This window comes from Oncorhynchus nerka, linkage group LG27, assembly GCF_034236695.1.
Source record: "Oncorhynchus nerka isolate Pitt River linkage group LG27, Oner_Uvic_2.0, whole genome shotgun sequence".
NCBI lineage: Eukaryota > Metazoa > Chordata > Actinopteri > Salmoniformes > Salmonidae > Oncorhynchus > Oncorhynchus nerka.
Genome location: NC_088422.1, coordinates 18,995,872 through 19,021,953, shown reverse-complemented (window position 1 = coordinate 19,021,953; position 26,082 = coordinate 18,995,872). Strand labels below are relative to the sequence as shown.

The following is a 26,082-nucleotide window of genomic DNA, read 5'->3' as shown; positions in this document are numbered from 1 at the left end:
AGTGCTTCTGATACATCTGGTATATTACACCATTACTCCAGATACATGTGTAGGATGCATAGTCACTTCACCCCTGCCTACATATACAAATTACATCGACTAACCTGTATCCCCGCACACTGACTCGGTTCCAATACCCCCTGTATATAGCCTTGTTGTTGTTTTATTGTGTTACTTTTTATAATTGTTTACTTGCTTTTATTTGGTAAATATTTTCTTAACTCTTTCTTGAACTGCACTGTTGGTTAAGGGCTTGTAAGTGAGCATATCACAGTAAGGTTTACACATGTTGTATTCAGCACGTGACAATTTGATTGATTTTTGATCTCTGCACAGTCTTGGCGCTCAGCAGTATGATTTGTAGGCTATATTTCATGAGTTGTGTGTTTCTGCTGGTGTGTTCCTTAACTCCCGTGCCCCACAGTAAGACTCTGTTCTCCCTGACGGCCTTCTACTTCAAGCTGGAGGAGGGCGGTGAGCGCTCGCTCTGCATCACCTTCGCTTTCTTCTTCTTCGTCAAAGCCATGGCCATCCTCATCGTCACCGAGAACTACCTGGAGTTCGGCCTGGAGACAGGTGAGTGGAACCATCTGTCATTACGGCTAGATAGCACTTCTTCAGTCCTGTGCCTGGAACCTATTCATTAGTGCAAAACTTTGCTTCCATATGAATATAACCCTTAGGACTCACAGGCTGGTCTGGCTGTTGTTCCAGCCCAGTGCTAACACATACAATTCAACTCCCCAAGCTAGGTGTGTTAGTGATAGGATAGAATAGCATGCAAACCCTGTGGTTCCCCAGGACCATAGTTAAATCCATTTTTCTAATATACTGTAATTGTTGTTTTTCTGGTATTTGTAGGACAAATTAAAATATAGAGATGTTTTAATTTCCTCCTAGGTTTTGCAAATTTCTCCGAAAGTGCCACACATTTTTTAGAGAACCAGGGGTTGGAGTCCCAGTAAGTAAGAGCTTATTCTATCAGTATGCATGGTGTCATTAATCTAAATGACTCCTGGACTGTGTGTTTTGACACATGAATGTAAAGTAGACTTTAACCCAGTATGACTGTGTCTCTGTTCTTTTCTGTAGGGGTCCCATATCTAAACTCACCTTTAAGCTGATCCTGGCCCTGCTCTGCTCTCTGATTGGTGCATTTCTCACCTTCCCCGGCCTACGATTGGCCCAAATGCACCTGGACGCCCTCAACCTGACCACAGCTAAAGTCACACAGTGAGTTCCTCTCTTCCTTTCAGTCTTCATTCTTTCCTCAACCAGACCACGGTTCAACAGCTGCTGTTTTCCCATTCCTCTATGAGTTTGCTGTGGTAGTTGTGTGAGTGTTATGTTGTTTTCAGATCTGTGCAGTTAACACACATTGGAGTGGGGAGACATCCTATGAGGACTCATTCACTTTTCTCAAGGACTCTTGGATAGGGCAAGGCTTTTGCTGACTAAAATGTGTGACCTATTTATGTTATTCCTGTCTCCCAGGACCTTGCTTCATATCAACTTCCTGGCCCCTCTTATTATGGTATTGTTGTGGGTCAAGCCCATAACCAAGGACTACATCCTGAACCCTACCCTGGGGAAGGAGAGTGTGCCTTTGTAAGTTCACTTCTGGGTTGTTTCATTTGTCATTTCATGTTTTCCCAGTGTTTTTCAACCACATGTATGGTGATGAAACGGCACACCCAAGGTCAAAGAGCCAGGCCTTTCCAATGTTTGAAATATTTGTAGTAAGTTGCATCATGTAAAACAGCTTCCCATCTCCTCTCTTTCCACCTCTCCCTGTCATCCCACTTCTCTTCTTTCCTACCCTCACCTTCTCTCACGCTATTGACTTGGGTTGGCCAATCATTTTCCCTTACACTGACTCACACACTCTTTCTTTCTCTCTCACACATTGACTCTCTCTGTCTCTCTTCTCTCCACCAGGATGACTGAGGAGATGTACGATACGTTGCGTTTATGGACCATCCTGCTGCTGTGTGTGCTGCGCCTGGCTATGATGAGGCACCACCTCCAGGCCTACCTCAGCCTGGCCCAGAAGGGCGTGGAGCAGATGAAGAAGGAGGCGGGACGCATCAGCACCGTCGACCTGCAGAAGATGGTGAGTGACACGTTGTAGATCTGAGCAATATGGACGCAATAAATTGGCCAATGTTCTTCGGAAACAATAAATCAGCGATACATTATACAAAAGTTTTTTGGGGGGAAATTGTTACATTTGGGCAATATCGACAAAAAGTTATATCATGATAAATGTAACTATTTGGCCCAATAACACACAACATTTTATGGACAGTTACTTTACATTAGCGGCAGGGCTCTAGACAATTTTTTACCAGTGCCAAGTAAGACAACTGAGATGGTAGTTTACTTTTTGACTCATAGACTATTTCATCTAACATATCCAGGAAATGTATGATTTGATATTTCAATGTGCAACCTGTCAAAATAGGTTACTTTACATTAGCGGCAGGGCTCTAGACAATTTTTTCCCAGTGCCAAGTAAGACAACTGAGATGGTAGTTTACTTTTTGACTCATAGACTATTTAATCTAACATATCCAGGAAATGTATGATTTGATATTTCAATGTGCAACCTGTCAAAATAGGATCCAGAATGATCAGATTTATTTTTGGCTCTTCAGAGAAATGCCGACATCTTTGTGCATAGGCTATTAATGTTGACCAAATAATGGTTTTAGAACAATCTACAGGAATGTTATGTAGCAAAATTACAGATGTAAGAAAAATGCTTCGGTAACAAGGGAGGCAATGTCTGTCTGTAATTTTCGGTTTATCGTCCCAAGCCTAGCGCCTTGAATCTGACAATAATTTGGCCTTGACAGATGGGCAGAGTATGAGAACTCTAAAACCCCATTGTTTTTCTGGATCTAAAAGGAGCTTAATTAAGTGGTGTGGTAATGGGCGCAGTTGAATTTCTGTAAAAAAAAATGTTTTTTGAATTTTTAAGCCAATTTCCTGCGATTTTATATACAGTACCATTCAAAGGTTTGGGGTCACTTAGAAATGTCCTTGTTTTTTTAAAGAAAAGCACATTTTTTTTGTCCATTAAAATAACATCAAATTGATCTGAAATACATTGTTAATGTTGTAAATGACTATTGTAGCTGGAAACTGCAGTTTTTTTCTGATCAATTTGATGTTATTTTAATGGACAAAAAATTTGCTTTCATAAACAAGGACATTTCTAATTGACCCCAAACGTTTGAACGGTAGTGTACAGTTGAAGTCGGAGGTTTTCATACACCTTAGCCAAATACATTTAAACTCAGTTTTTCACAATTCCTGACATTTAACCCTAGTAAGAATTTCCTGTTTTAGGTCAGTTAGGACCACCACTTTATTTTAAGAATGTGAAATGTCCGAATAATAGTAGAGAATTATTTATTTCAGCTTTTATTTCTTTCACATTCCCAGTGGGTCAGAAGTTTGCGTACACTCAATTAGTATTTGGTAGCATTGCCTTTAAATAGTTTAATTTGGGACAAACGGTTCGGGTAGCCTTCCACAAGCTTCCCACGATAAATTGGGTGAATTTTGGCCCATTCCTCCTGACAGAGCTGGTGTAACTGAGTCACGTTTGTTGGCCTCCTTGCTCGCACGTGCTTTTTCAGTTCTGCCCACACATTTTCTGTAGGATTGTGGTCAGGGCTTTGGGATGGCCACTCCAATACCTTGACTTTGTTGTCCTTAAGCAATTTTAACCACAACGTTGGAAGTATGCTTGGGGTCCTCATGATGCCATCTATTTTATGAAGTGCACCAGTCTCTTCTGCAGCAAAGCATCCCCACAACATGCTGCCAACCCCGTGCTTCATGGTTGGGATGGTGTTCTTTGGCTTGCAAGCCTCCCCTTTTTCCTCCAAACATAACGATGGTCATTATGGCCAAACAGTTCTATTTTTGTTTCATTAGACCAGAGGACATTTCTCCAAAAAGTACGATCTTTGTCCCCGCAGTTGCAAACCGTAGTCTGGCTTTTTATGGCGGTTGTGGAGCAGTGGCTTCTTCCTTGCTGAGCGGCCTTTTAGGTTTTGTCGATTTATAGGACTCGTTTTACTGTGGATATAGATACTTTTGCACCTGTTTCCTCCAGCATCTTCACAAGGTCCTTTGCTGTTGTTCTGGAATTGATTTTCACTTTTTGAACCAAAGTACGTTCATCTCTAGGAGACAGAACACGTCTCCTTCCTGAGCGGTATGATGGCTGCGTGGTCCCATGGTGTTTATACTTGCGTATTATTGTTTGTACAGATGAATGTGGTACCTTCAGGCGTTTGGAAATTGCTCCCATGGATGAACCAGACTTGTGGAGGTCTACAATTATTTTTCTGAGGTCTTGGCTGATTTCTTTTGATTTTCCCATGATGTCAAGCAAAGAGGCACTGAGTTTGAAGGTAGGCCTTGAAATACAGGTACACCTCCAATTGACTCACATTATGTCAATTAGCCTATCAGAAGCTTCTAAAGCCATGATATCATTTTCTGGAATTTTCCAAGCTGTTTAACCTGTTGCGACGAGCCATCCCGGATCCGGGATCGTGAATACAGCCTCAAGCTAATTACCATAACGCAACGTTAACTATTCATGAAAATCGCAAATGAAATGAAATCAATATGCTAGCTCTCAAGCTTCGATTTTTGTTAACAACACTGTCATCTCAGATTTTCAAAATATGCTTCTCAACCATAGCAAAACAAGCATTTGTGTAACAGTATTGATAGCTAGCGTAGCATTTAGCGTAGCATTTAGCGTTAGCATTCAGCAGGCAACATTTTCACAAAAACCAGAAAAACATTCAAATAAAATCATTTACCTTTGAAGAACTTCAGATGTTTTCAATGAGGAGACCCAGTTAGATAGCAAATGTTCAGTTTTTACAAAAATATTATTTGTTTAGGACAAATCGCTCCATTTTCTGAGTCACGTTTAGCTACGAAAAAAACCTGTATCCAGAACTATGTAAATCTATCCGCAAGCTCATTAGCATAACGCAACGTTAACTATTCATGAAAATCGCAAATGAAATGAAATAAATCTATTTGCTCTCAAGCTTAGCCTTTTATTAACAACACTGTCATCTCAGATTTTCAAAAATATGCTTCCCAGCCATAGCAAAACAAGCATTTGTGTAACAGTATTGATAGCCTAGCATAGGATTATGCCTGACATTCAGCGTGCAACATTTTCACAAAAAACAGAAAAACATTCAAATAAAATAATTTACCTTTGAAGAACTTCAGATGTTTTCAATGAGGAGACTCTCAGTTAGATAGCAAAATTTTATTTGTGTTGACAAATCGCTCCATTTTCTTCATCACGTTTGGGTAAGAAAAAAAACGAAAATTAAGTCATTAAAACGCAAACTTTTTTCCAAATTAACTCCATAATATCGACAGAAACATGGCAAACCGATGTTTAGAATCAATCCTCAAGGTGTTTTTCACATATGTATCGACGATAAATCCATCGTGGCAGTTGACTTTCTCTTCTGAAGAAATGGAACGCGCATGGACCTAAAGATTACGCAATAATTTCGACACAGGACACCGGGCGGACACCTGGTAAATGTAGTCTCTTATGGTCAATCTTCCAATGATATGCCTACAAATACGTCACAATGCTGCAGACACCTTGGAGAAACGACACAAAGGGCAGGCTCATTCCTGGCGCATTCACAGCCATATAAGGAGACATTGGAACACAGCGCCTTCAGATTCTTGGGCATTTCCTGTATGAAACTTCATCTTGGTTTCGCCTGTAGCATTAGTTCTGGGGCACTCACAGATAATATCTTTGCAGTTTTGGAAACGTCAGTTTTTTCTTTCCAAAGCTGTCAATTACATGCATAGTCGAGCATCTTTTCGTGACAAAATATCTTGTTTAAAACGGGAACGTTTTTTATCCAAAAATTAAAAGAGCGCCCCCTATCTCGAAGAAGTTTAAGGCACAGTCAACTTAGTGTATGTAAACTTCTGACCCACTGGAATTGTGATACAGTGAATTATAAGTTAAACAATCTGTCTGTAAACAATTGTTGGAAAAATGGCTTGTCATGCACAAAGTAGATGTTCTAACCGACTTGCCACAACTATAGTTTGTTAAAACCTGTTAGGGAAGCTGCGAATTTTCACAGCTTTTTGTTAAAAATCGCGCAACATTTCAGCGCCCTGCTATTCATGCCAGGAATATAGTATATGCATATGATTAGTATGTGTGGATAGAAAACACTCAGACGTTTATAAAACTGGTTAAATCACGGCTGTGACTATAACAGAACGTGCGTTTCATCGAAAAGTGCAGGAAAATCTGATCACTGAAAATGGAAATAAATATCCATGCGCCACTTCCAGGAATTGTTAAAGGTGAACCGGATTAAATGAGGCCGAGGTTGCGGTACCTACAGCTTCCACACGATGTCTAGAGTCTTGTCATTTGCTTCGGCTTTGTTTCTTGGTCAAACCGACACAAGGGAACCGATTCCCTCCGGTCTCCGACCGGATGTTTTGGTTGAGATTTCTCCGGACATTATTTCCAGACGGACACCTATAGAATTTACATCGCCTCCTGATGAATTTTATCGCTTATTAACGTGTACTAATACCTAAAGTTGCATTACAAAAGTATTTCGAAGTGTTTTGTGAAAGTTTATCGTCTACTTTTTTTATTTAAAAAAATGACGTTACGTTAGAAAACGATGTTTTTTTCCGTTGTTCACACAGTATTCATAGATCGATATCTAGGCTATATATGGACCGATTTAATCGAAAAAAGACCCAAAATGATGTTTATGGGACATCTAGGAGTGCCAAGAAAGAAGCTCGTCAAAGGTAATGAATGTTTTATATTTTATTTCTGCGTTTTGAGTAGCCCCCGGCTATCGCAAAATCTGTCGTTAGGTGACGTTGCTGTATTATGGGGGATACATGCTATCAGATAATAGCTTCTCATGCTTTTGCCGAAAAGCATTTTACAAATCTGACTTGGTGGATAGATTCACAACGAGTGTAGCTTTAATTCAGTACATTGTATGTCCATTTTAATGAAAGTTTGAGTTTTATCAACCACTATAGGTGGCGCTCTTGAACATTTCCGCTGATTGATGTTCCCACCACGGGACCACGGCCCTAACAAGTTTTAAGATGAAATTTGTGGAATGGTTGAAAAACTAGTTTTAAACTTCCGACTTCAACTGTATATATCCTTTTTTTGTGCAAATGTATTGAAAATTATTTACAGAATTATTTATTTTACGTAAGTATTCACACCCCTAAGTCAATTCTTTGTAGAAGCACCTTTGGCAGAGCTTTCCACACCTTGATTGTGCATCATTTGCTCGTTCTTTTCAAAATTCTTCAAGCTTTGTCGAATTGGTTGTTGATCATTGCTTGATAACCATTTTCAGGTCTTGCCATAGATTTTCATGTAGATCAAGTCAAACCTGTGACTCCGCCACTCAGGAACATTCACTGCCTTCTTGCAAGTAACTCCAGTGTAGATTTGGCCTTGTGTTTTAGGAAACAAAATACTTAACTTCTTTGGGGTACCCCCCCCCCTTCTCAATTTCCGCCTAAAGACATACCCTAATCTAACTGCCTGTAGCTCAGGCCCAGAGGCAAGGATATGCATATTCTTGGTATCATTTGAAAGGAAACACTCTGAATTTTGTGGAAATGTGAATTGAATGTAGGAGAATATAACACCAATAGATCTGGTAGAAGAAAATACAAGGAAATAAACATACATGTTCTGTTTTTTATTGTTGCTGCATCATCTTTCAAATGACCAAGAACAGACAAACATACAAATAGGATGCTGGGGATGATTTGAATGAATAACATAAGATGGCAACAATAGCTGAGCAAAGTTTTGGACAGATAACTTCAAAAATGAGCGAGCTACATGACATTGAGCATGAAGTCACTCAGGTGTCACACACAAATGTACCCAAATGTACCCAAGTGGCCGAATGGTACAGTGATACATTTTGAAGGAAAGAACTATATACAAAATACATAAATGCTATTCTAACACCCCCCCCCCCCAAAAAAACATAAAAATAATAATAAACAAACGAATAACAAGGGTAACTATTTACACATTTTCTATTTACAATATTGTGAAGACCCTCAGTCCTCTGCACAATAGTGTGCTGCTGGTGCCATGGGCCATAGCAGTCTCTTTCTGGTGTAAAGCAGAGGCTTACTGAACAGGTGGTGCAGGTGATGGGGCATTTCCTGTGACAAAGGGCACAACAACGTCTCCCTACTGTGCCCTTTTTGCCCTGAGGCACATTCATGCCTGCAGAGATGAATCTGGGCAGGTGAACACCACCTGTTGGACCAGAAGGGACAGAAGGTGCTGCAGTGGACTTGCTGTTGCTAGCATGCTCCTGGATGAGCAGCTCCCTGAAGGCTAGTTGTGAGATAGGGGACAGCTCTTGGCCATTTCCTTCTGGAGGATGAAGGAATTCACCACAGCAATGTCAATGAAATGATAGAAAAATGTCTTGTGGAGAACATTATAGTAACCTATCGGTGCATCTGACAGGTCCACACCTCCCATGCCCTTGTTGTAGTCCTTCACAGCAGCTGGAATGGGGACATTTGTTGTGGTCCATGCCCCGGCACCGTCCTTCACACGCCTGACGACGTGATCTCCACTGAAGGACTTGTGGATACTGGAGCACATGACCACCTCTCTGGTAAATCCACTTCACAAAGAGTAGGCCATCTTCACGGATCCATCCCATGGTACCCCGCTCAGTCCGCTTAGGCATGTCGTTCACCTTTGTCTTTGGAAAGCCCACTCTGTTGGTCTGAATGGTGCCACAAGCCCACACATCCTGCTTCCTCCGCTCTGTAAACAGGGTAGGGCTTGGGTAGAAGTTGTCCACAAACAGTTTGTAGCCCTTCCTCAGCTCTGTAAACAGGGTAGGGCTTGTGTAGAAGTTGTCCACAAACAGTTTGTAGCCCTTCCTCAGCTCTGTAAACAGGGTAGGGCTTGTGTAGAAGTTGTCCACAAACAGTTTGTAGCCCTTCCTCAGCTCTGTAAACAGGGTAGGGCTTGTGGAGAAGTTGTCCACAAACAGTTTGTAGCCCTTCCTCAGCTCTGTAAACAGGGTTTGTAGCCACAAACAGTTTGTAGCCCTTCAGCTCTGTAAACAGGGTAGGGCTTGTGTAGAAGTTGTCCACAAACAGTTTGTAGCCCTTCCTCAGCTCTGTAAACAGGGTAGGGCTTGTGTAGAAGTTGTCCACAAACAGTTTGTAGCCCTTCCTCAGCTCTGTAAACAGGGTAGGGCTTGTGTAGAAGTTGTCCACAAACAGTTTGTAGCCCTTCCTCAGCTCTGTAAACAGGGTAGGGCTTGTGTAGAAGTTGTCCACAAACAGTTTGTAGCCCTTCCTCAGCTCTGTAAACAGGGTAGGGCTTGTGTAGAAGTTGTCCACAAACAGTTTGTAGCCCTTCCTCAGCTCTGTAAACAGGGTAGGGCTTGTGTAGAAGTTGTCCACAAACAGTTTGTAGCCCTTCCTCAGCTCTGTAAACAGGGTAGGGCTTGTGTAGAAGTTGTCCACAAACAGTTTGTAGCCCTTCCTCAGCTCTGTAAACAGGGTAGGGCTTGTGTAGAAGTTGTCCACAAACAGTTTGTAGCCCTTCCTCAGCTCTGTAAACAGGGTAGGGCTTGTGTAGAAGTTGTCCACAAACAGTTTGTAGCCCTTCCTCAGCTCTGTAAACAGGGTAGGGCTTGTGTAGAAGTTGTCCACAAACAGTTTGTAGCCCTTCCTCAGCTCTGTAAACAGGGTAGGGCTTGTGTAGAAGTTGTCCACAAACAGTTTGTAGCCCTTCCTCAGCTCTGTAAACAGGGTAGGGCTTGTGTAGAAGTTGTCCACAAACAGTTTGTAGCCCTTCCTCAGCTCTGTAAACAGGGTAGGGCTTGTGTAGAAGTTGTCCACAAACAGTTTGTAGCCCTTCCTCAGCTCTGTAAACAGGGTAGGGCTTGTGTAGAAGTTGTCCACAAACAGTTTGTAGCCCTTCCTCAGCTCTGTAAACAGGGTAGGGCTTGTGTAGAAGTTGTCCACAAACAGTTTGTAGCCCTTCCTCAGCTCTGTAAACAGGGTAGGGCTTGTGTAGAAGTTGTCCACAAACAGTTTGTAGCCCTTCCTCAGCTCTGTAAACAGGGTAGGGCTTGTGTAGAAGTTGTCCACAAACAGTTTGTAGCCCTTCCTCAGCTCTGTAAACAGGGTAGGGCTTGTGTAGAAGTTGTCCACAAACAGTTTGTAGCCCTTCCTCAGCTCTGTAAACAGGGTAGGGCTTGTGTAGAAGTTGTCCACAAACAGTTTGTAGCCCTTCCTCAGCTCTGTAAACAGGGTAGGGCTTGTGGAGAAGTTGTCCACAAACAGTTTGTAGCCCTTCCTCACCTCTGTAAACAGGGTAGGGCTTGTGTAGAAGTTGTCCACAAACAGTTTGTAGCCCTTCCTCAGCTCTGTAAACAGGGTAGGGCTTGTGTAGAAGTTGTCCACAAACAGTTTGTAGCCCTTCCTCAGCTCTGTAAACAGGGTAGGGCTTGTGTAGAAGTTGTCCACAAACAGTTTGTAGCCCTTCCTCAGCTCTGTAAACAGGGTAGGGCTTGTGTAGAAGTTGTCCACAAACAGTTTGTAGCCCTTCCTCCGCTCTGTAAACAGGGTAGGGCTTGTGTAGAAGTTGTCCACAAACAGTTTATAGCCCTTCCTCAGCTCTGTAAACAGGGTAGGGCTTGTGTAGAAGTTGTCCACAAACAGTTTGTAGCCCTTCCTCAGCTCTGTAAACAGGGTAGGGCTTGTGTAGAAGTTGTCCACAAACAGTTTGTAGCCCTTCCTCAGCTCTGTAAACAGGGTAGGGCTTGTGTAGAAGTTGTCCACAAACAGTTTGTAGCCCTTCCTCAGCTCTGTAAACAGGGTAGGGCTTGTGTAGATGTTGTCCACAAACAGTTTGTAGCCCTTCCTCAGCTCTGTAAACAGGGTAGGGCTTGTGTAGAAGTTGTCCACAAACAGTTTATAGCCCTTCCCCAGCAGTTGAAAATCCAATAACTCCATAATGGAATCATAACTCAGTCCATTACCGGTAGCAAAACTGTTTTTCCCCTCATAAACAAAAATATTGCTAGTGTAGGCACACACCGAATCAGCCAAAACAAACAGTTTGTAACCCCATTTGGTTGGTTTGTTACGCATGTATTGTTTTAGGCTGATTCTGGCCTTTGAGGCTACCATCCTCATCGATGGACAGGTTCTGGGCGGGCTGAAAATAGGTCTTGCAGGCCTCAACGATGTTGGGGTAGAGAGGTTTGATTTTGCACAGCCTATCAAACTTTGCTGTGCCTCCTTGTCATTCTCCCCATCAACTTCTGGGTCACTGATGTGAAGCGCCCGTGAGCATGTCAGAAACCCTTTACAAGACATGACAGTCTTGGGGAAAGGCAGTTGATAGAGAGCTGACGTTTTCCAGGAGTCCCGTAGAGTTTTCAACTTCACCAGCTCCATGTAAATGACCATTGAAAAGTAGCAGAAAAGCTCTGACATGGAAATGGTCTTCCATGCCTCTTTTTTTCCTGCCTGCTTCTTAGCCTCGTACTTATTGGTGTTCGCCACCAGGGAATCAACAACTGACGAGGCGAAAACAGTTGAAAAAGTTGAAGGGGGCTGTACTTTGCAGTCATGTCTAGTTGAGGTCCTGGCTGCCTTTTGGGTCTAAAAACGGTTCCACATCATCTTCTCACATAGTGACAACGACCCTCTGGCCCTCTGTCTGCAGGTTTCTCTCTTCCCCACCTCCTCTTCTTTGTCACTAACTTCACATCTCTAGATGGCCGAGTAGGTGTGGAGCCGGAGACAGCGGGGGTCCGGCTGGATGAACCAGCTTCAGAGGGAGATGGACACCTAGACATTGGCGGCTCATAATCAGAATCACTGCCACTGTGAAAGATTTAAATAATCAGTAACAATACTTTCATGTTTGAGCCCTGTATCAACACGTAAAATAAACAGATATATATAGAGTACAGGGAACATAATCACTATGGTGAAATGCTGTTCCATTCCATGTTTATGAAAAAATATATATATATATATCACACACACAGTATAGCCAATGTGTACTTTACACATTTCATTACAGATTATATTTTTATATATTGCAAATAAAATAAGAAAATCAACAACAAAAAATCTCAAATGAATAATATTTGATATTATTAATTTCAAACAATGACATTATTAGAATTGACCAATCCAGCATGGATTGCAGAAACATGTCTTCCGCCTGGGAGTCAAAACTAGCTTTGCTGAAAGATTCATCTTCCTGAAGCAACTCGGTCTCACTGTCTCTAGCTTTTTCCTCTATAATTTGGGTTAAATCTGTATACCTAGACTTTGTTTTAGCTCTTCCTGATTTATTCGCCATAATTTAAATATTTAAACTTGTTGAAAATGCTATTTAATATGTACTGCTATGCGTAACACTCGTGGCTCGGTCAAGTAGGATTTGCAATGGCAAATGAACCTCTTTTACGCCCGAGTTTACGACAAAGGCTGGTCTTCGAACATATAACCATTACATATTGCTGTTTACCTCAGCTCATTGGCTATCTTCCAAGCTAGATTTCAAGATGATCAGTGGTCATTGGGCCAAAATACAGTCAATCAACGATAGACCGGTCCTACCATTGGTGCGCAATGAGGTCATTGATTGGTGTCTTCAAATCGGTTTGTTTCGGTCAATACGTCCCGGGAAAAGAACCATCAAGTATGGTTGTGTTAGTAACAACCAGAGGATTGCAATGAAACCAACCATGACTGGATAAACGTTTGTTTAGTGTGTGTAATTACCACGAACGCTTCGTCCAAAGTTGAATGAGACGGAAATCACGACGCAAGCGGTTTACAAATGTTTCATGTTAGGCTATAAAAATTGATTTTATCAAACAAAACTAACATTCACTTTATAGTTAGGACACTTGGCATTGCCACCAGAGGAAGATCTTCAATGGTAAGCAATTCATTTTATTGTTATTTCTGACTTTCGTGACGCTAATGCTTGGTTGGAGCATGCAAGTAATACTTGTGTGTGTGTGTGGGGCGCCGTCCTCAGAAAATCGCATGTTTGCTTTCGCAGTAAACCTTTTTGAAATCTGACACAGCAGCTGGATTAATAAGACGTTCATCTTTTAAAAGATGTAAGATACATGTATTTACAAGAATGTTTACTATAACAAATGGTGTATTTAGAATGTTAGCTCTCTGCAGTTTCACCGGATGTTGGCCTGGTGGGACGTTAGCGTCTCACCTACCCTAGAGAGGTTAAGAGGCCCGCCCAAGGATTTCAATGGCACACAAATCGCTGGGTTTGAAGACTGTCTTTACTCTTTTCTTGTGCTTTCCAGGTGGCCCGTATTTTCTACTACCTATGTGTAATCGCACTGCAGTATGTGGCACCCTTGGTGATGTTGCTGCATACAACCTTGCTGCTAAAAACCTTAGGTGAGTTTGGTACCATCATCAGAAATGATTGTCTGTACAGTATATTGAACGTTTTAACAGCAGTCTTTAGCCCACCACTCTGCTAACGTACCCCCCTACTCTCTGTGTTATAGGTGGACACTCCTGGGGTGTGTACCCCGAGGAAGACTTCCCCTGTCCGCTGGACTCTGACCCTGCCATGGTGGCAGCACCAACTGCAGCTCCAGGGCCGGAGGTGGAGGCCCACCTGTCAGTGGCTCTCGGGGGCTTGCGGACAGTGTTCACCCCCCTGCTTTTCCGCGGCCTCCTCTCCTTCTTCACCTGGTGGATCGCTGCCTGCCTCTTCTCCACATCAATATTCGGCCTCTTCTATCATCAGTATCTTATGGCGGCATAGCAGCATTGCCCCAGGGTCAGTGTGGTGTCCCACAAGGATCTGTTCCAGGCCCGTTCAGAAGTGACTGAGTTGTCATTAGGTGCCCTAATGCTTCCTCCATGGATGACTCTAAACCTTCTTTTTTTTACAACCTTATTTTTGAGAGCAGGATTCACAAATCCTTACCATGAGACTAATGTAAATGAGGGTAGTGATAATATACACTGAGTGTACAAAACATTAAGAACACCTTCCTAGGGGCTGTTATGGTGACCGTATTACCGCCACACTGGCGTTCATGACAGCAGTCAAATTCCATGTGACCATTTAGTTACGGTAACTTGGCTTCTCCAAGCTCTGCTGCTGATGGTCATTAGTAGACTACCAAACCTGCTTACTGCCTGGTACCCAGCACACTATTGTCACTCTGACATCAATGCAAAGAAATTGAAAATCAAACACTCCATGTGAGCCCATGAGCTCATGTGCAACATTTCTATAGGCTATGCAATTGCGTGAGAAAACAGAGTTTTGATGGCCTCTATTTTTATGTTTTATTTCACCTTTATTTAACCAGGTAGGCCAGTTGAGAACAACTTCTCATTTACAAATGCGAGCAGGCCAAGATGGAGCAAAGCAGTGCAACACAAACAACAGAGTTACACATGGGATTAACAAACATACAGTCAATAGCACAATAGAAAAATCAATATACAGTGTGTGCAAATGTAGTAAGATTAGGGAGGTATAAGGCAATAAGTAGACCATAGTGGTGAAGTAAGTACAATTTAGCATTAACACTGGAGTGATAGATGTGCAGAAGATGAAATGTGCAAGTAGAGATTTTTGAAATTAATTCCAGTCATTGGCAGCAGAGAACTGGAAGGAAAGGTGGCCAAAGGAGGAGTTGGCTTTGGGGATGACCAGTGAAATATACTTGGTGGAGCATGTGCTACGGGTGGGTGCTGCTGTGGTGACCAGTGAGCTGAGATAAGGTGGGGCTTTACCTAGCAAGACTTATAGATGACCTGGAACCAGTGGGTTTGGCGACAAATATGAAGCAAGGGCCAGCCAATGAGCGCATACAAGTTGCAGTGGTGGGTAGTATATGGGGCTTTGGTGACAAGACGAATGGCACTGTGTAAGACTACATCAAGTTTGCTGAGTAGTTTCGGGGGCTATTTTGTAAATGACATCGCCGAAGTCAAGGATCGTTAGGATAGCATGAGGGAAGGATGCTTTGTTGTGAAATAGGATGCCGATTCTAGATGTAATTTTGGATTGGAGATGCTTAATGTGAGTCTGGAGTGAGACTTTACAGTATAACCAGACACCTAGGTATTTGTAGTTGTCCACATATTCTAAGTCAGAACTGTCCAGTGTCGTGATGCTAGACAGGTGGGCGGGTGCGGGCAGCAATCGGTTGAAGAGCATGCATTTAGTTTTGCTTGCATTTAAGAGCAGTTGGAGGCCGCGGAAGGAGAGTTGTATGGCATTGAAGCTCGTCTAGAGGTTAGTAACACAGCTTCCAAAGATGTGCCAGAAGTATACAGAATGGTGTCGTCTGCGTAGAGATGGATCAGAGAATCACCAACATCATTGATGTTTACAGAGAAAAGAGTTGGTCTGAGAATTGAACCCTACGGCACCCCCATAGAGACTGCCAGAGGTCCGGACAACAGGCCCTCCGATTTGAAACAGTAATGTATATCTGTGAAGTAGTTGGTGAACCAGCGAAGCAGTCATTTGAGAAACCAAGGCTGTGGATTCTCCCGATAAGTATGTGGTGATTGACAGAGTCGAAAGCCTTGGCCAGGTTGATGAAGACGGCTGCACAGTACTGTCTTTTATTGATGGCGGTTATGATATTGTTTAGGACCTTGAGCGGGGCTGAGGTGCACCCATGACCAGCTCGGAAACCAGATTGCAGAGCGGAGAAGGTACGGTGGGATTCAAAATGGTTGGTGATCTGTTTGTTAACTTGGCTTTCGAAGACTCTAGAAAGGCAGGGTAGAATAGATATAGGCCCTTAACTGTTTGGGTCTAGAGTGTCTCCCCCTTTGAGGAGGGGGATGAACGAGGCAGTTTTCCAATCTTTAGGGATCTCAGACAATATGAAAGAGAGGTTGAACAGGCTAGTAATAGGGGTTGCAACTATTTGTGGTGGATAATTTTAGAAAGAGAGTGTCTAGATTGTCTAGCCCAGCTGATTTGTAGATGTTAGATTTTGGCTATTCGATGCTAATGCAGTACGCCACAGGATGTTTTTGTGCTGCTCAAGGGCAGTCAAGTCTGGAGTGAACCAGGGGCTTTATCTGTTCTTAGTTCTAATTTTTTTTTGAATAGGGCATGCTTATTTAAGATGGTGAGGAAGGCAATTTTAAAGAATAACCAGGCATCCTCTACTGACAGAATGAGGTCAATATCCTTGCAGGATACCCGGGCCAGGTCGATTAGAAAGGCCTGCTCGCTGAAGTGTTTTAGGGAGTGTTTGACAGTGATGAGGGGTGGTCGTTTGACCGCGGACACATTATGGATGCAGGCAGTGATCGCTGAGATCCTAGTTGAAGATAGCAGAGGTGTATTTAGAGGGCAGGTTGGTCAGGATGATATCTATGAAGGTGCCCGTGTTTACGGATTTGGGGTTGTACCTGATAGGTTCCTTGATCATTTGTGTGAGATCGAGGGCATCTAGCGTAGATTGTAGGACAGCTGGGGTGTTAAGCATATCCCAGTTTAGGTCACCTAACAGTACAAACTCTGAAGATAAATGGGGGGCAGTTAATTCACATATGGTGTCCAGGGCACCGCTGGGGGCTGAGGGGGGTCAATAACAACAGTGAGAGACTTATTTCTGGAAAGGTGGATTTTTAAAAGTAGAAGCTCGAACTGTTTGGACACAGACCTCTGCAGGCTATCTCCGCAGTAGATTGCAACTCCACCCCCTTTGGCAGTTCTATCTTGGTGGAAAATGTTGTAGTTGGGGATGGAAATTTCTGAATTTTTGGTTGCTTTCCTAAGCCAGGATTCAGACACGGCTAGGACATCAGGGTTGGAGGACTGCGCTAAAGCAATGAATAAAACACACTTAGGGAGGAGGCTTCTGATATTAACATGCATGAAACCATGGCTTTTACGGTTACAAAAGTCAACAAATGATAGCGCCTGGGGAAAAGGAATGGAACTAAGGGCTACATGGCCTGGGTTAACCTCAACATCACCAGAAGAACAGAGGAGGAGTAGGATAAAGGCATTGCTAAAGGCTATAAGAACTGGTAGTCTAGTGCTTTGGGGACAGAGAATAGAAGGAGCAGATTTTCGGGCATAGTAGAATAGATTCAGGGCATAATGTACAGACTATGGTAGGATGTGAGTACCGTGGAGGTAAACCTAGGCGTTGAGTGATGATGAGAGGTTTCGTCTCTGGAGGCACCAGTTAAGCCAGGTGAGGTCGCCGCATGTGTGTGGGGTGGAACAAAAGAGCTATCTAAGGCATTTTGAGCAGGACTGAGGGCTCTACAGTGATATAAAAACTAGCCAAGACAGCAGTAGACAAGGCATACTGACTTTAGAGAGAGGCATAAAGCAAACACAGGTGTTGATCAGGAGAGCTAAGACAACAACGGGTAAATGACGATGAATTGGCAGAGCGGGTCAGTTAGGTACATACAGGACCTGAGTTTGAGGCTGGGGCCGACAGGTAAACAAAATGAGGTACCGTGTTATTGAAACAGTCCAGGGGTCATCAGCTATGTACATTGAGGGGAAGAAGTATGATCCCCTGCTGATTTTGTACGTTTGCCCACTGACAAAGAAATTATCAGTCTATAATTTTAATGGTCGGTTTATTTGAACAGTGAGAGACAATAACAACAACAAAATCCAGAAAAACGCATGTCAAAAATGTTATAAATTGATTTGCATTTTAATGAGGGAAGTATTTGACCCCTCTGCAAAACATGACTTAGTACTTGGTGGCAAAACCCTTGTTGGCAATCACAGAGGTCAGACGTTTGTTGTAGTTGGCCACCAGGTTTGCACACATCTCAGAAGGGATTTTGTCCCACTCCTCTTTGCAGATCTTCTCCAAGTCATTAAGGTTTCGAGGCTGACGTTTGGCAACTCGAACCTTCAGCTCCCCCCACAGATTTTCTATGGGATTAAGGTCTGGAGACTGGCTAGGCCACTCCAGGACCTTATTGTGCTTCTTCTTGAGCCACTCCTTTGTTGCCTTGGCCGTGTGTTTTGGGTCATATTCATGCTGGAATATCCATCCATGACCCATTTTCAATGCCCTGGCTGAGGGAAGGAGGTTCTCACCCAAGGTTTGACGGTACATAGCCCCGTTCATCGTCCCTTTGATGCGGTGAAGTTGTCCTGTCACCTTAGCAGAAAAACACCCCCAAAGCATAATGTTTCCACCTCCATGTTTGACGGTGGGGATGGTGTTCTTGGGGCCATAGGCAGCATTCCTCCTCCTCCTCCAAACACGGTGAGTTGAGTTGATGCTGAAAGAGCTCCATTTTGGTCTCATCTGACCACAACACTTTCACCCAGTTGTCCTCTGAATCATTCAGATGTTCATTTGCAAACTTCAGACGGGTATGTATATGTGTTTTCTTGAGCAGAGAGACCTTGTGGGGGCTGCAGGATTTCAGTCCTTCACAGCGAAGTGTGTTACCATTGACAAGATCCTCCCGTGTAGTTCTGGGCTGATTCCTCACCGTTCTCATGATCATTGCAACTCCACGAGGTGAGAGCTTGCATGGAGCCCCAGGCCGAGGGAGATTGGAAGTTATTTTATGTTTCTTCCATTTGCGAATTTGTTGTCACCTTCTCACCAAGCTGCTTGGCGATGGTCTTATAGCCCATTCCAGCCTTGTGTAGGTCTACAATCTTGTCCCTGACATCCTTGGAGAGCTCTTTGGTCTTGGCCATGGTGGAGAGTTTGGAATCTGATTGATGGATTGCTTCTGTGTCTTTTATACAGGTAGCAAGCTGAGATTAGGAGCACTCCCTTTAAGAGTGTGCTCCTAATCTCAGCTCGTTACCTGTATAAAAGACACCTGGAAGCCAGAAATCTTTCTGATTGAGAGGGGGTCAAATACTTATTTCCCTCATTAAAATGCAAATCAATTTATAACATTTTTGACATGCGTTTTTCTGGATTTTTGTTGTTGTTATTCTGTCTCTCACTGTTCAAATAAACCTACCATTAAAATTAGTGTTTTCCCTACTGCCGTGTGCACATTCCTCAGCTTATAATATAAAGAAAAAGTGTAATTTATCAAGATTTTAAATTAAACGTGCTGATCTGTTGCATCAGCCTCATTGCTTTTTAAATTAATTTTGATGTGAGTGGTTGTAGTCATTTGGGATCTATCGCATCTCATAACTGTCTCAGACTATGTTTAGAATATTGATTTCTTGCCCAGAAGGGCAAGTTGACCATAGGTAATAGGTCAACTTTTGTGGTACGGTGGATAGCAGATTGACATAGGCCAGTGTTTTTGCCCTTCGTTTGCCCTTCACTCATCTTGTTGGCTGACGAAATGTAAATGTGGACAGTTCTTCTAACATCTTCAGTATGCGCCTCGGAATTCGATAAGAGGGACGAGCGCAGTTGCGTGTGTCTGTCTTCACTTGTAGCCTACTTAGCTGAGATGCCTGTAAGAAGGACACGATCACATGACGGGCATTGGTTAAAAATAATTGAGATATCTGAGAGAGCCATGTGAGAGGTGCTTTGGAGCAAGGCGATTGGCAGCCGGGAGAAGGGAATTATAATGATTATGTTCAGCCCAAGGGCATAATGTCCACTTTGGCTGCAAAAAGCATGGGTTTTTTAGGGGGCGTTACTGATGAAGTGTGTGCAGCCTGCACAAGAAACAAAGCAGAGGTCATGCCTTTAATGAAAACATTTTAAAATCCTCAGTCGCATCATGCAGGCTTAGAATGTATTACAAATCTAAACATATAGCCCAAAGTTTATCACAACTAATGTTGCAGAAATAACTCTAAATTAAGCATATAGGAGAACTTGCTTCTTTGTTAACCTAACAGAATAGCCATGTGTGCGCTCTCCCACAGAAATCGTTTGAAAAAAGACCTTTGTGTTTTATTCAGCTGCAGTGGGGCAAAAAAGTATTTAGTCAGCCACCAATTGTGCATGCCCACTCACTTAAAAATGAGAGAGGCCTGTAATTTTCATCATAGGTACACTTCAACTATGACAGACAAAATGAGGGGGAAAATCCAGAAAATCACATTGTAGGATTTTTAATGAATTTATTTGCAAATTATGGTGGAAAATAAGTATTTGGTCACCTACAAACAAGCAAGATTTATGGCTCTCACAGACCTGTAACTTCTTCTTTAAGAGGCTCCTCTGTCCACTCGTTACCTGTATTAATGGCACCTGTTTGAACTTGTTATCAGTATAAAAGACACCTGTCCACAACCTCAAACAGTCACACTCCAAACTCCGCTATGGCCAAGACCCAAAGAGCTGTCAAAGGACACCAGAAACAAAATTGTAGACCTGCACCAGGCTGGGAAGACTGAATCTGCAATAGGTAAGCAGCTTGGTTTGAAGAAATCAACTGTGGGAGAAATTATTAGGAAATGGAAGACATACAAGACCACTGATAATCTCCCTCGATCTGGGGCTCCACGTAAGATCTCACCCCGTGGGGTCAAAATGATCACAAGAACGGTGAGCAAAAATCCCAGAACCACACGGGGGGACCTAGTGAATGACCTGCAGAGAGCTGAGACCAAAAGCGTTTGACCTCTGTCATTGCCAACAAAGGGTATATAACAAAGTAGTGAGAAACTTTTGTTATTGACCAAATACTTATTTTCCGCCATAATTTGCAAATAAATTCATTAAAAATCCTACAATGTGATTTTTCTGGATTTTTTTTTTTCTAATTTTGTCTGTCATAGTTGAAGTGTACCTATGATGAAAATTACAGGCCTCTCATCTTTTTAAGTGGGAGAACATGCACAATTGGTGACTGACTAAATACTTTTTGCCCCACTATGTTCAAAAAGATTTTCTTCATAGTGTAAAATAATACCACGGAATTCTAAGCAAATTTTGTCTGCGCCCAGAGCCATATGGCATAGCCAGATTCTGCTCTTCTGAAATAGGCTACCTATTCTTCATATCATGTTTCTTTAGACCTGTAATGGGTTTATTGTGATGGTGTAGGCTATATTACATTGATTTATTAGACTTTTTCAAATGTAGATGTTCCAAAGTTCTACATCAGTGGCTTGTAGGCTGCGTGGAAGCCAGGAGATGCTATACGTGTTTATGTTAATTGACGGTCAATTACAGTGACACCGGCAGTTATTTTCACCGGCTGACAAAATTTCATGAACACCACAGCCCTACAGCTTCCTAATATTGAGTTGCCTCAATTCGTCGGGGCATGGTGTCGATAGTGTTCCACAGGGATGCTGGCCCATGTTGAGTCCAGTGCTTCCCAAAGTTATATCAAGTTGGCTGGATGTCCTTTGGGGGGTGGACCATTCTTGATACAGACGTAAAACTGTTGCGCATGAAAAACCCAGCAGTGTTGCAGTTCTTGACACTCAAACCAGTGCGCCTGGCACCTACTACCATACCCCTTTCAAAGGCACTTAAATATTTGTCTTGCCCATCCACCCTCTGAATGGCACACACACACACCATGTCTGAAAGCTTACAAGTCCTTTACCCTGTTGTCCTTCCTTCATCTACACGGAATTTGAAGTGGATTGAACCAGTGTCATCAATAAGGGATCATTCAGTAGCTTTCACCTGGATTCCCTTGGTCAGTCTGTCATGGAAAGAGCAGGTGTTCATAATATTTTGTACACTCAATGTGCGTACAGTCTTAAACAGAGCAGCAGAAACGACCTTGTCTCTGCATGCTGTGGTGGGGGCTTGGGACCTGTGGATGGTGTGATGGGACATGAGAGCTAAACCACTGCTCGCAAGTCACGGTTTGAGAAGGGACAGCTGGAAGCGATGCTATTCCTGCTGGATGAGGAGGAGGGGAACCTCACTGGGACATTCCTTGCTGAGATCCCATCACTTGAAACTGTGCAATGTGTTCTTATGGTTTGTGGTGTATATATTACCTGACCCTGGTACAAACTGTGCCATACTGAAAGAGCTGAGAGAAACTTGTGCCCCTTCTGACAAGCTGTGGCAGCAGTCAGGTAGGGCAGCACACAGGGCATGTTCAAGGGAATAGCATCTGTAGATGTTTTATTTAATCTTTTAGTTTGACAGGGAAATCACACCAATGTCTCTTTTACAGGTGTGCCCTGTAGATTAATACTTGTGTGTGCAGACTAAAGTAAACAGAAATTGTATTGTAGATCTGTAATGATGCAATGGGATGCGTGAGATAACGAGCGGTATTATAGTTCCGGTACTTTGGACAAATCACGATTTCGCAGGTGTTTCAGAAGGAGAGGGGACATTTGACCCTGCCGTAACCTGCAGAGAGAGAGAAGGTGGAGGTCTTCGTTCCGGGTCTGATCCTTTTTCAATATCTTCTCTTAACGTGTGGAACCAGAACTTAAATGAGCATTTTACCAATTACACAAGACTTTAATTCTGAGTTAACTAAGATTGGCATGTGTGTATGTGTCATGTGTATGTATCAATGTGAATGTGAGTAAGATCCCTGCTGTCATGTTGGCATACATTATGCCCGTGGGCAGCAGGTAGCCTAGCGGTTAAAAACTAAAAGGGCATTTTGATCAAGAGGAGAAGAGTTAAGTCAACTGCCACTTATAAGACTCTTTTCCTCCACCCTCCCCTCCCATCCTCCACCCTCGACCCTCCTCTACTCTCCTCGGCCATCTTGCACTCTCCCCTCCCCTCCTCCAATCTCCCCTCGACTCATTTACATTACATTTAAGTCATTTAGCAGACGCTCTTATCCAGAGCGACTTACAAATTGGTGCATTCACCTGACTCCACTCTCCTCGGCCATTCTCCCCTCCTCCACCCTCCTCAACTCTCTTCTCCCCTCCTCCACTCTCTTCTCCCCTCCTCCACCCATTGTAGAGCCAGTAGAGAAACTATGATTTTCTGTGAATGTAGGAATATTTTTTTTGAAAGAGATGCCAAGACTGCCCTTCCAGTGGGACTCCCAGCAACTCTGCGGCCTTCTATCTTCAGAGTCTGGTTATGATACAGCAGCTGGCTTACTGACATGCATGCAACCAGGGTGTCTGATTGTCCAGCCCGTGAATAAAAGACGCCTGGACACTAGCACTGAGATGCAGTGCCTTAGACTGCTGCACCACTCGGGAGCCCCCTTGATCATTGCAGTATACTCATCAGAGTTCAGAGAGAGCTTTGTTTTGGTCAATGGTTATCGTAACACTAACTCCGTATTGATATGTAGATTCAGCGATGTGACAGATGCAGAAAGTAAACCGCATAGTTGGTCAATTTCCACAACAACTAAAAGCGTTGAAGAGCGAAGCTCAACTTCTCCGCTGTTTTGGTGCCCTGGCTACCAAGCTGTGAACAGCGTGAAGCGAACCCGTGCGTGCACATGCACAGATACTGTGTGAGAGTGAAGTCTTGCATCTCGCTCGTCTCAATATCTGCTGTGCTGCTCGTGGCAACGTCATTTCACTGAGTCAACCTTTAACATGTTCACACAGCATTATATCGGATGACAAAATCATTGTTTTGTTTCCTGTGAAGGCTTTCTGTCAATCTTACCCTAACTTGTTCCTCTCTTGAAAGGTGGGGAGTGTGCACACTGAATGTATCAATCCTGCCTAATTTCAGCTTGTTCTTATGATGAAAGTGTTTGGCGTCTGTGATTTAAATTGTTACCTTCAACGGTTAAGGGCTGCACATGGCTCTTATTACCAGCCATATGCCTCGTGACTAGTTCAACAGAAGATTTCTTGAACCTCTACGAACACCACGTTTTAAGTTAAATCTTTTTTTTTTCATTTATTGTATACTGAACAAAAATATAAATGCACCATGTGAAGCGTTGATCCCATGTTTCATGAGCTGAAATAAAAAAAAATCCCAGAAATGTTCCATACGCACACATTTGTTTACATCCATGTTAGTGAGCATTTCTCCTTTGCCAAGATAATCCATCCACCAGACAGGTCTGCTATAACAAGAAGCTGATTAAACAGCATGATCATTACACAGGTGCACCTTGTGCTGGGGATAATAAAAGGCCACTCTAAAATGTGCGGTTTTGTCACAAAACACAATTCCACAGATGTCTCAAGTTTTGAGGGAGCGTGCAATTGGCATGTAGACTGCAGGAATGTCCACCAGAGCTGTTGCCAGAGAATTTAAAGTCAATTTCTCTACCATAAACCACCTCCAATGACGTTTTAGAGAATTTGGCAGTACGTCCAACCGGCCTCACAACCGCAGACCACTTTTAACCACACCAGCCCAGGACCTCCACGTCTGGCATTTTCACCTGTGGGATCGTCTGAGGCCAGCCACCCAGGCAGCTGATGAAACTGAGGTGTATGCCTGTCTGTAATAAAGCCCTTTTGTGGGGAAAAGCTGTCTCCCCAGTGGGTGGCCCTATGCCCACCAATGGCTGGGCCTAATTCATTTATTTCAATTGACTGATTTCCTCATATGAACTGTAACTCTGTAAACTCACTGAAATTGTTGCATGTTGTGTTTATATTTCTGTTCAGTATATACAGTATTTGAGGGCCTGTATCTAATCATTTCTAATCTTAACACCAAACAATGTGATATTGGACTGTACAATGTTTCAGTTCAGAAATGTGTTCAAGACAAATCAATTGCAAATTGTATCTTTAATTTGTCAATCGAGGAGAAGCTGAGATACGTTTACAATGCATTGGCCAAAAAGGCATTGTTTGTCTCGTCTGTCACCATTTGCGATTTTTTTTTTTTTTGTATTTCTTTATTTGGGTCAAGTATTTCTACATTTCCATGTGTTTATTACTTCTGGTTTAGTTTGTCTTTAAATTAAAATATATATTATTTCTTTTTTAAAATTTGTTTTCAATCTCAAGAATTTCCATTTACTGACTAACTGGTTGCTAATTGACCAAGTTGAAGCACAGCACAAGGAAAAGCAAATGTTTTATGTCTCAGAGGGTTCCTATCCCAATGGCCAGGCTAGGCCAGCAGTGGCATGATTGAGTAACCATTACACTTAAACTGCATGAGAGGTTACATTCAAGACTCTATATTATCTAAAACATTTGTATTTTTTAACCGGTTTGCTCTGAAATATTATCGAGGACCTTTAGACCACTGATCACTTGAGCTCTATGCGCCAGAGTCGTGGACACTGCAGGAAGGACCCACTGTGGGAGGGACCCACTGCAGGGATGACCCACTGTAGGACGGAATGAAGAGTGCCACTAGAGGCATGGCATACATGTATGTACCTCTTCTTGAAAGCTCTGAAAATGTTGCCAGTTTCTGACTCAATAATGCAGCAATTTTCCAATGGACAAGTGTTAATATAGTGAGTCATCATTGGTTGTGGATGAGGTGAGTTTCCCACTTACTATGTAAAGTGCTTTCAGTACCTCGGTAGAAAGGCTCTATATAAATCAGCATTATTATTATGATGGCATCTGTTGTAGTATTTGACTTTAGAACTAAATTGATCATACCTTCAGGCAGCTGTTGGAGGATCATTAGAAAGAGTTAGGCCACGTGACAATAGTGTCCAGACTCATATTAATCCATATGTTACCAGTGAAAAATATTAGCTTCAATTTGAATTATTTCCTAGTGTTTCAGTATTGTCTGATACGTGTGTTCAGTACAAAACAAATGGACAGAAATGATGCCTTGCCAAAGACTCCCTGTGTAAAGGGCTGAGTTACCCTGCTCAGATGTTGCATGGGTTAAAGGAAAAGTACACTCAAAAACTATCATTTGCTCTTTTTTTCCTTAGTCTACTGTTGATACAGTCCCAAAGTGTTTTGCATGTCAGCAGTAAAGTTTTCAAGATATTGGACTTTCAAGAAGCAAAGTTGTCACTTGAAACTTCATGATGAAGTGACACTTGGCTTCTTAAGAGTCCAATATCTTGAAAACTTTACTGCGGACATGCAAAACACTTTGGGACTGTATCAACAGTAGACTAAGGAAAAAAAATACAGAAGACAGTTTTTGAGTGGAT

General features: G+C 42.7%; 1 protein-coding gene across 1 annotated transcript in view; it reads left to right on the top strand.

Annotated features, from left to right (window-relative positions):
- The window catches only part of LOC115111302 (transmembrane protein 161B-like), a 51,483-nt gene extending 28,951 nt beyond the window's left edge, over positions 1 to 22,532 (top strand). The window contains exons 6-12 of the mRNA XM_029637219.2: positions 425 to 576; positions 901 to 961; positions 1,093 to 1,233; positions 1,495 to 1,608; positions 1,939 to 2,113; positions 13,449 to 13,545; positions 13,659 to 22,532. Of these exons, the coding sequence (XP_029493079.1) occupies positions 425 to 576; positions 901 to 961; positions 1,093 to 1,233; positions 1,495 to 1,608; positions 1,939 to 2,113; positions 13,449 to 13,545; positions 13,659 to 13,921 (1,003 nt within the window). The 3' untranslated portion in view covers positions 13,922 to 22,532. The remainder of the gene's footprint in view (positions 1 to 424; positions 577 to 900; positions 962 to 1,092; positions 1,234 to 1,494; positions 1,609 to 1,938; positions 2,114 to 13,448; positions 13,546 to 13,658) is intronic.
- Positions 22,533 to 26,082: the final 3,550 nt, after the last annotated feature.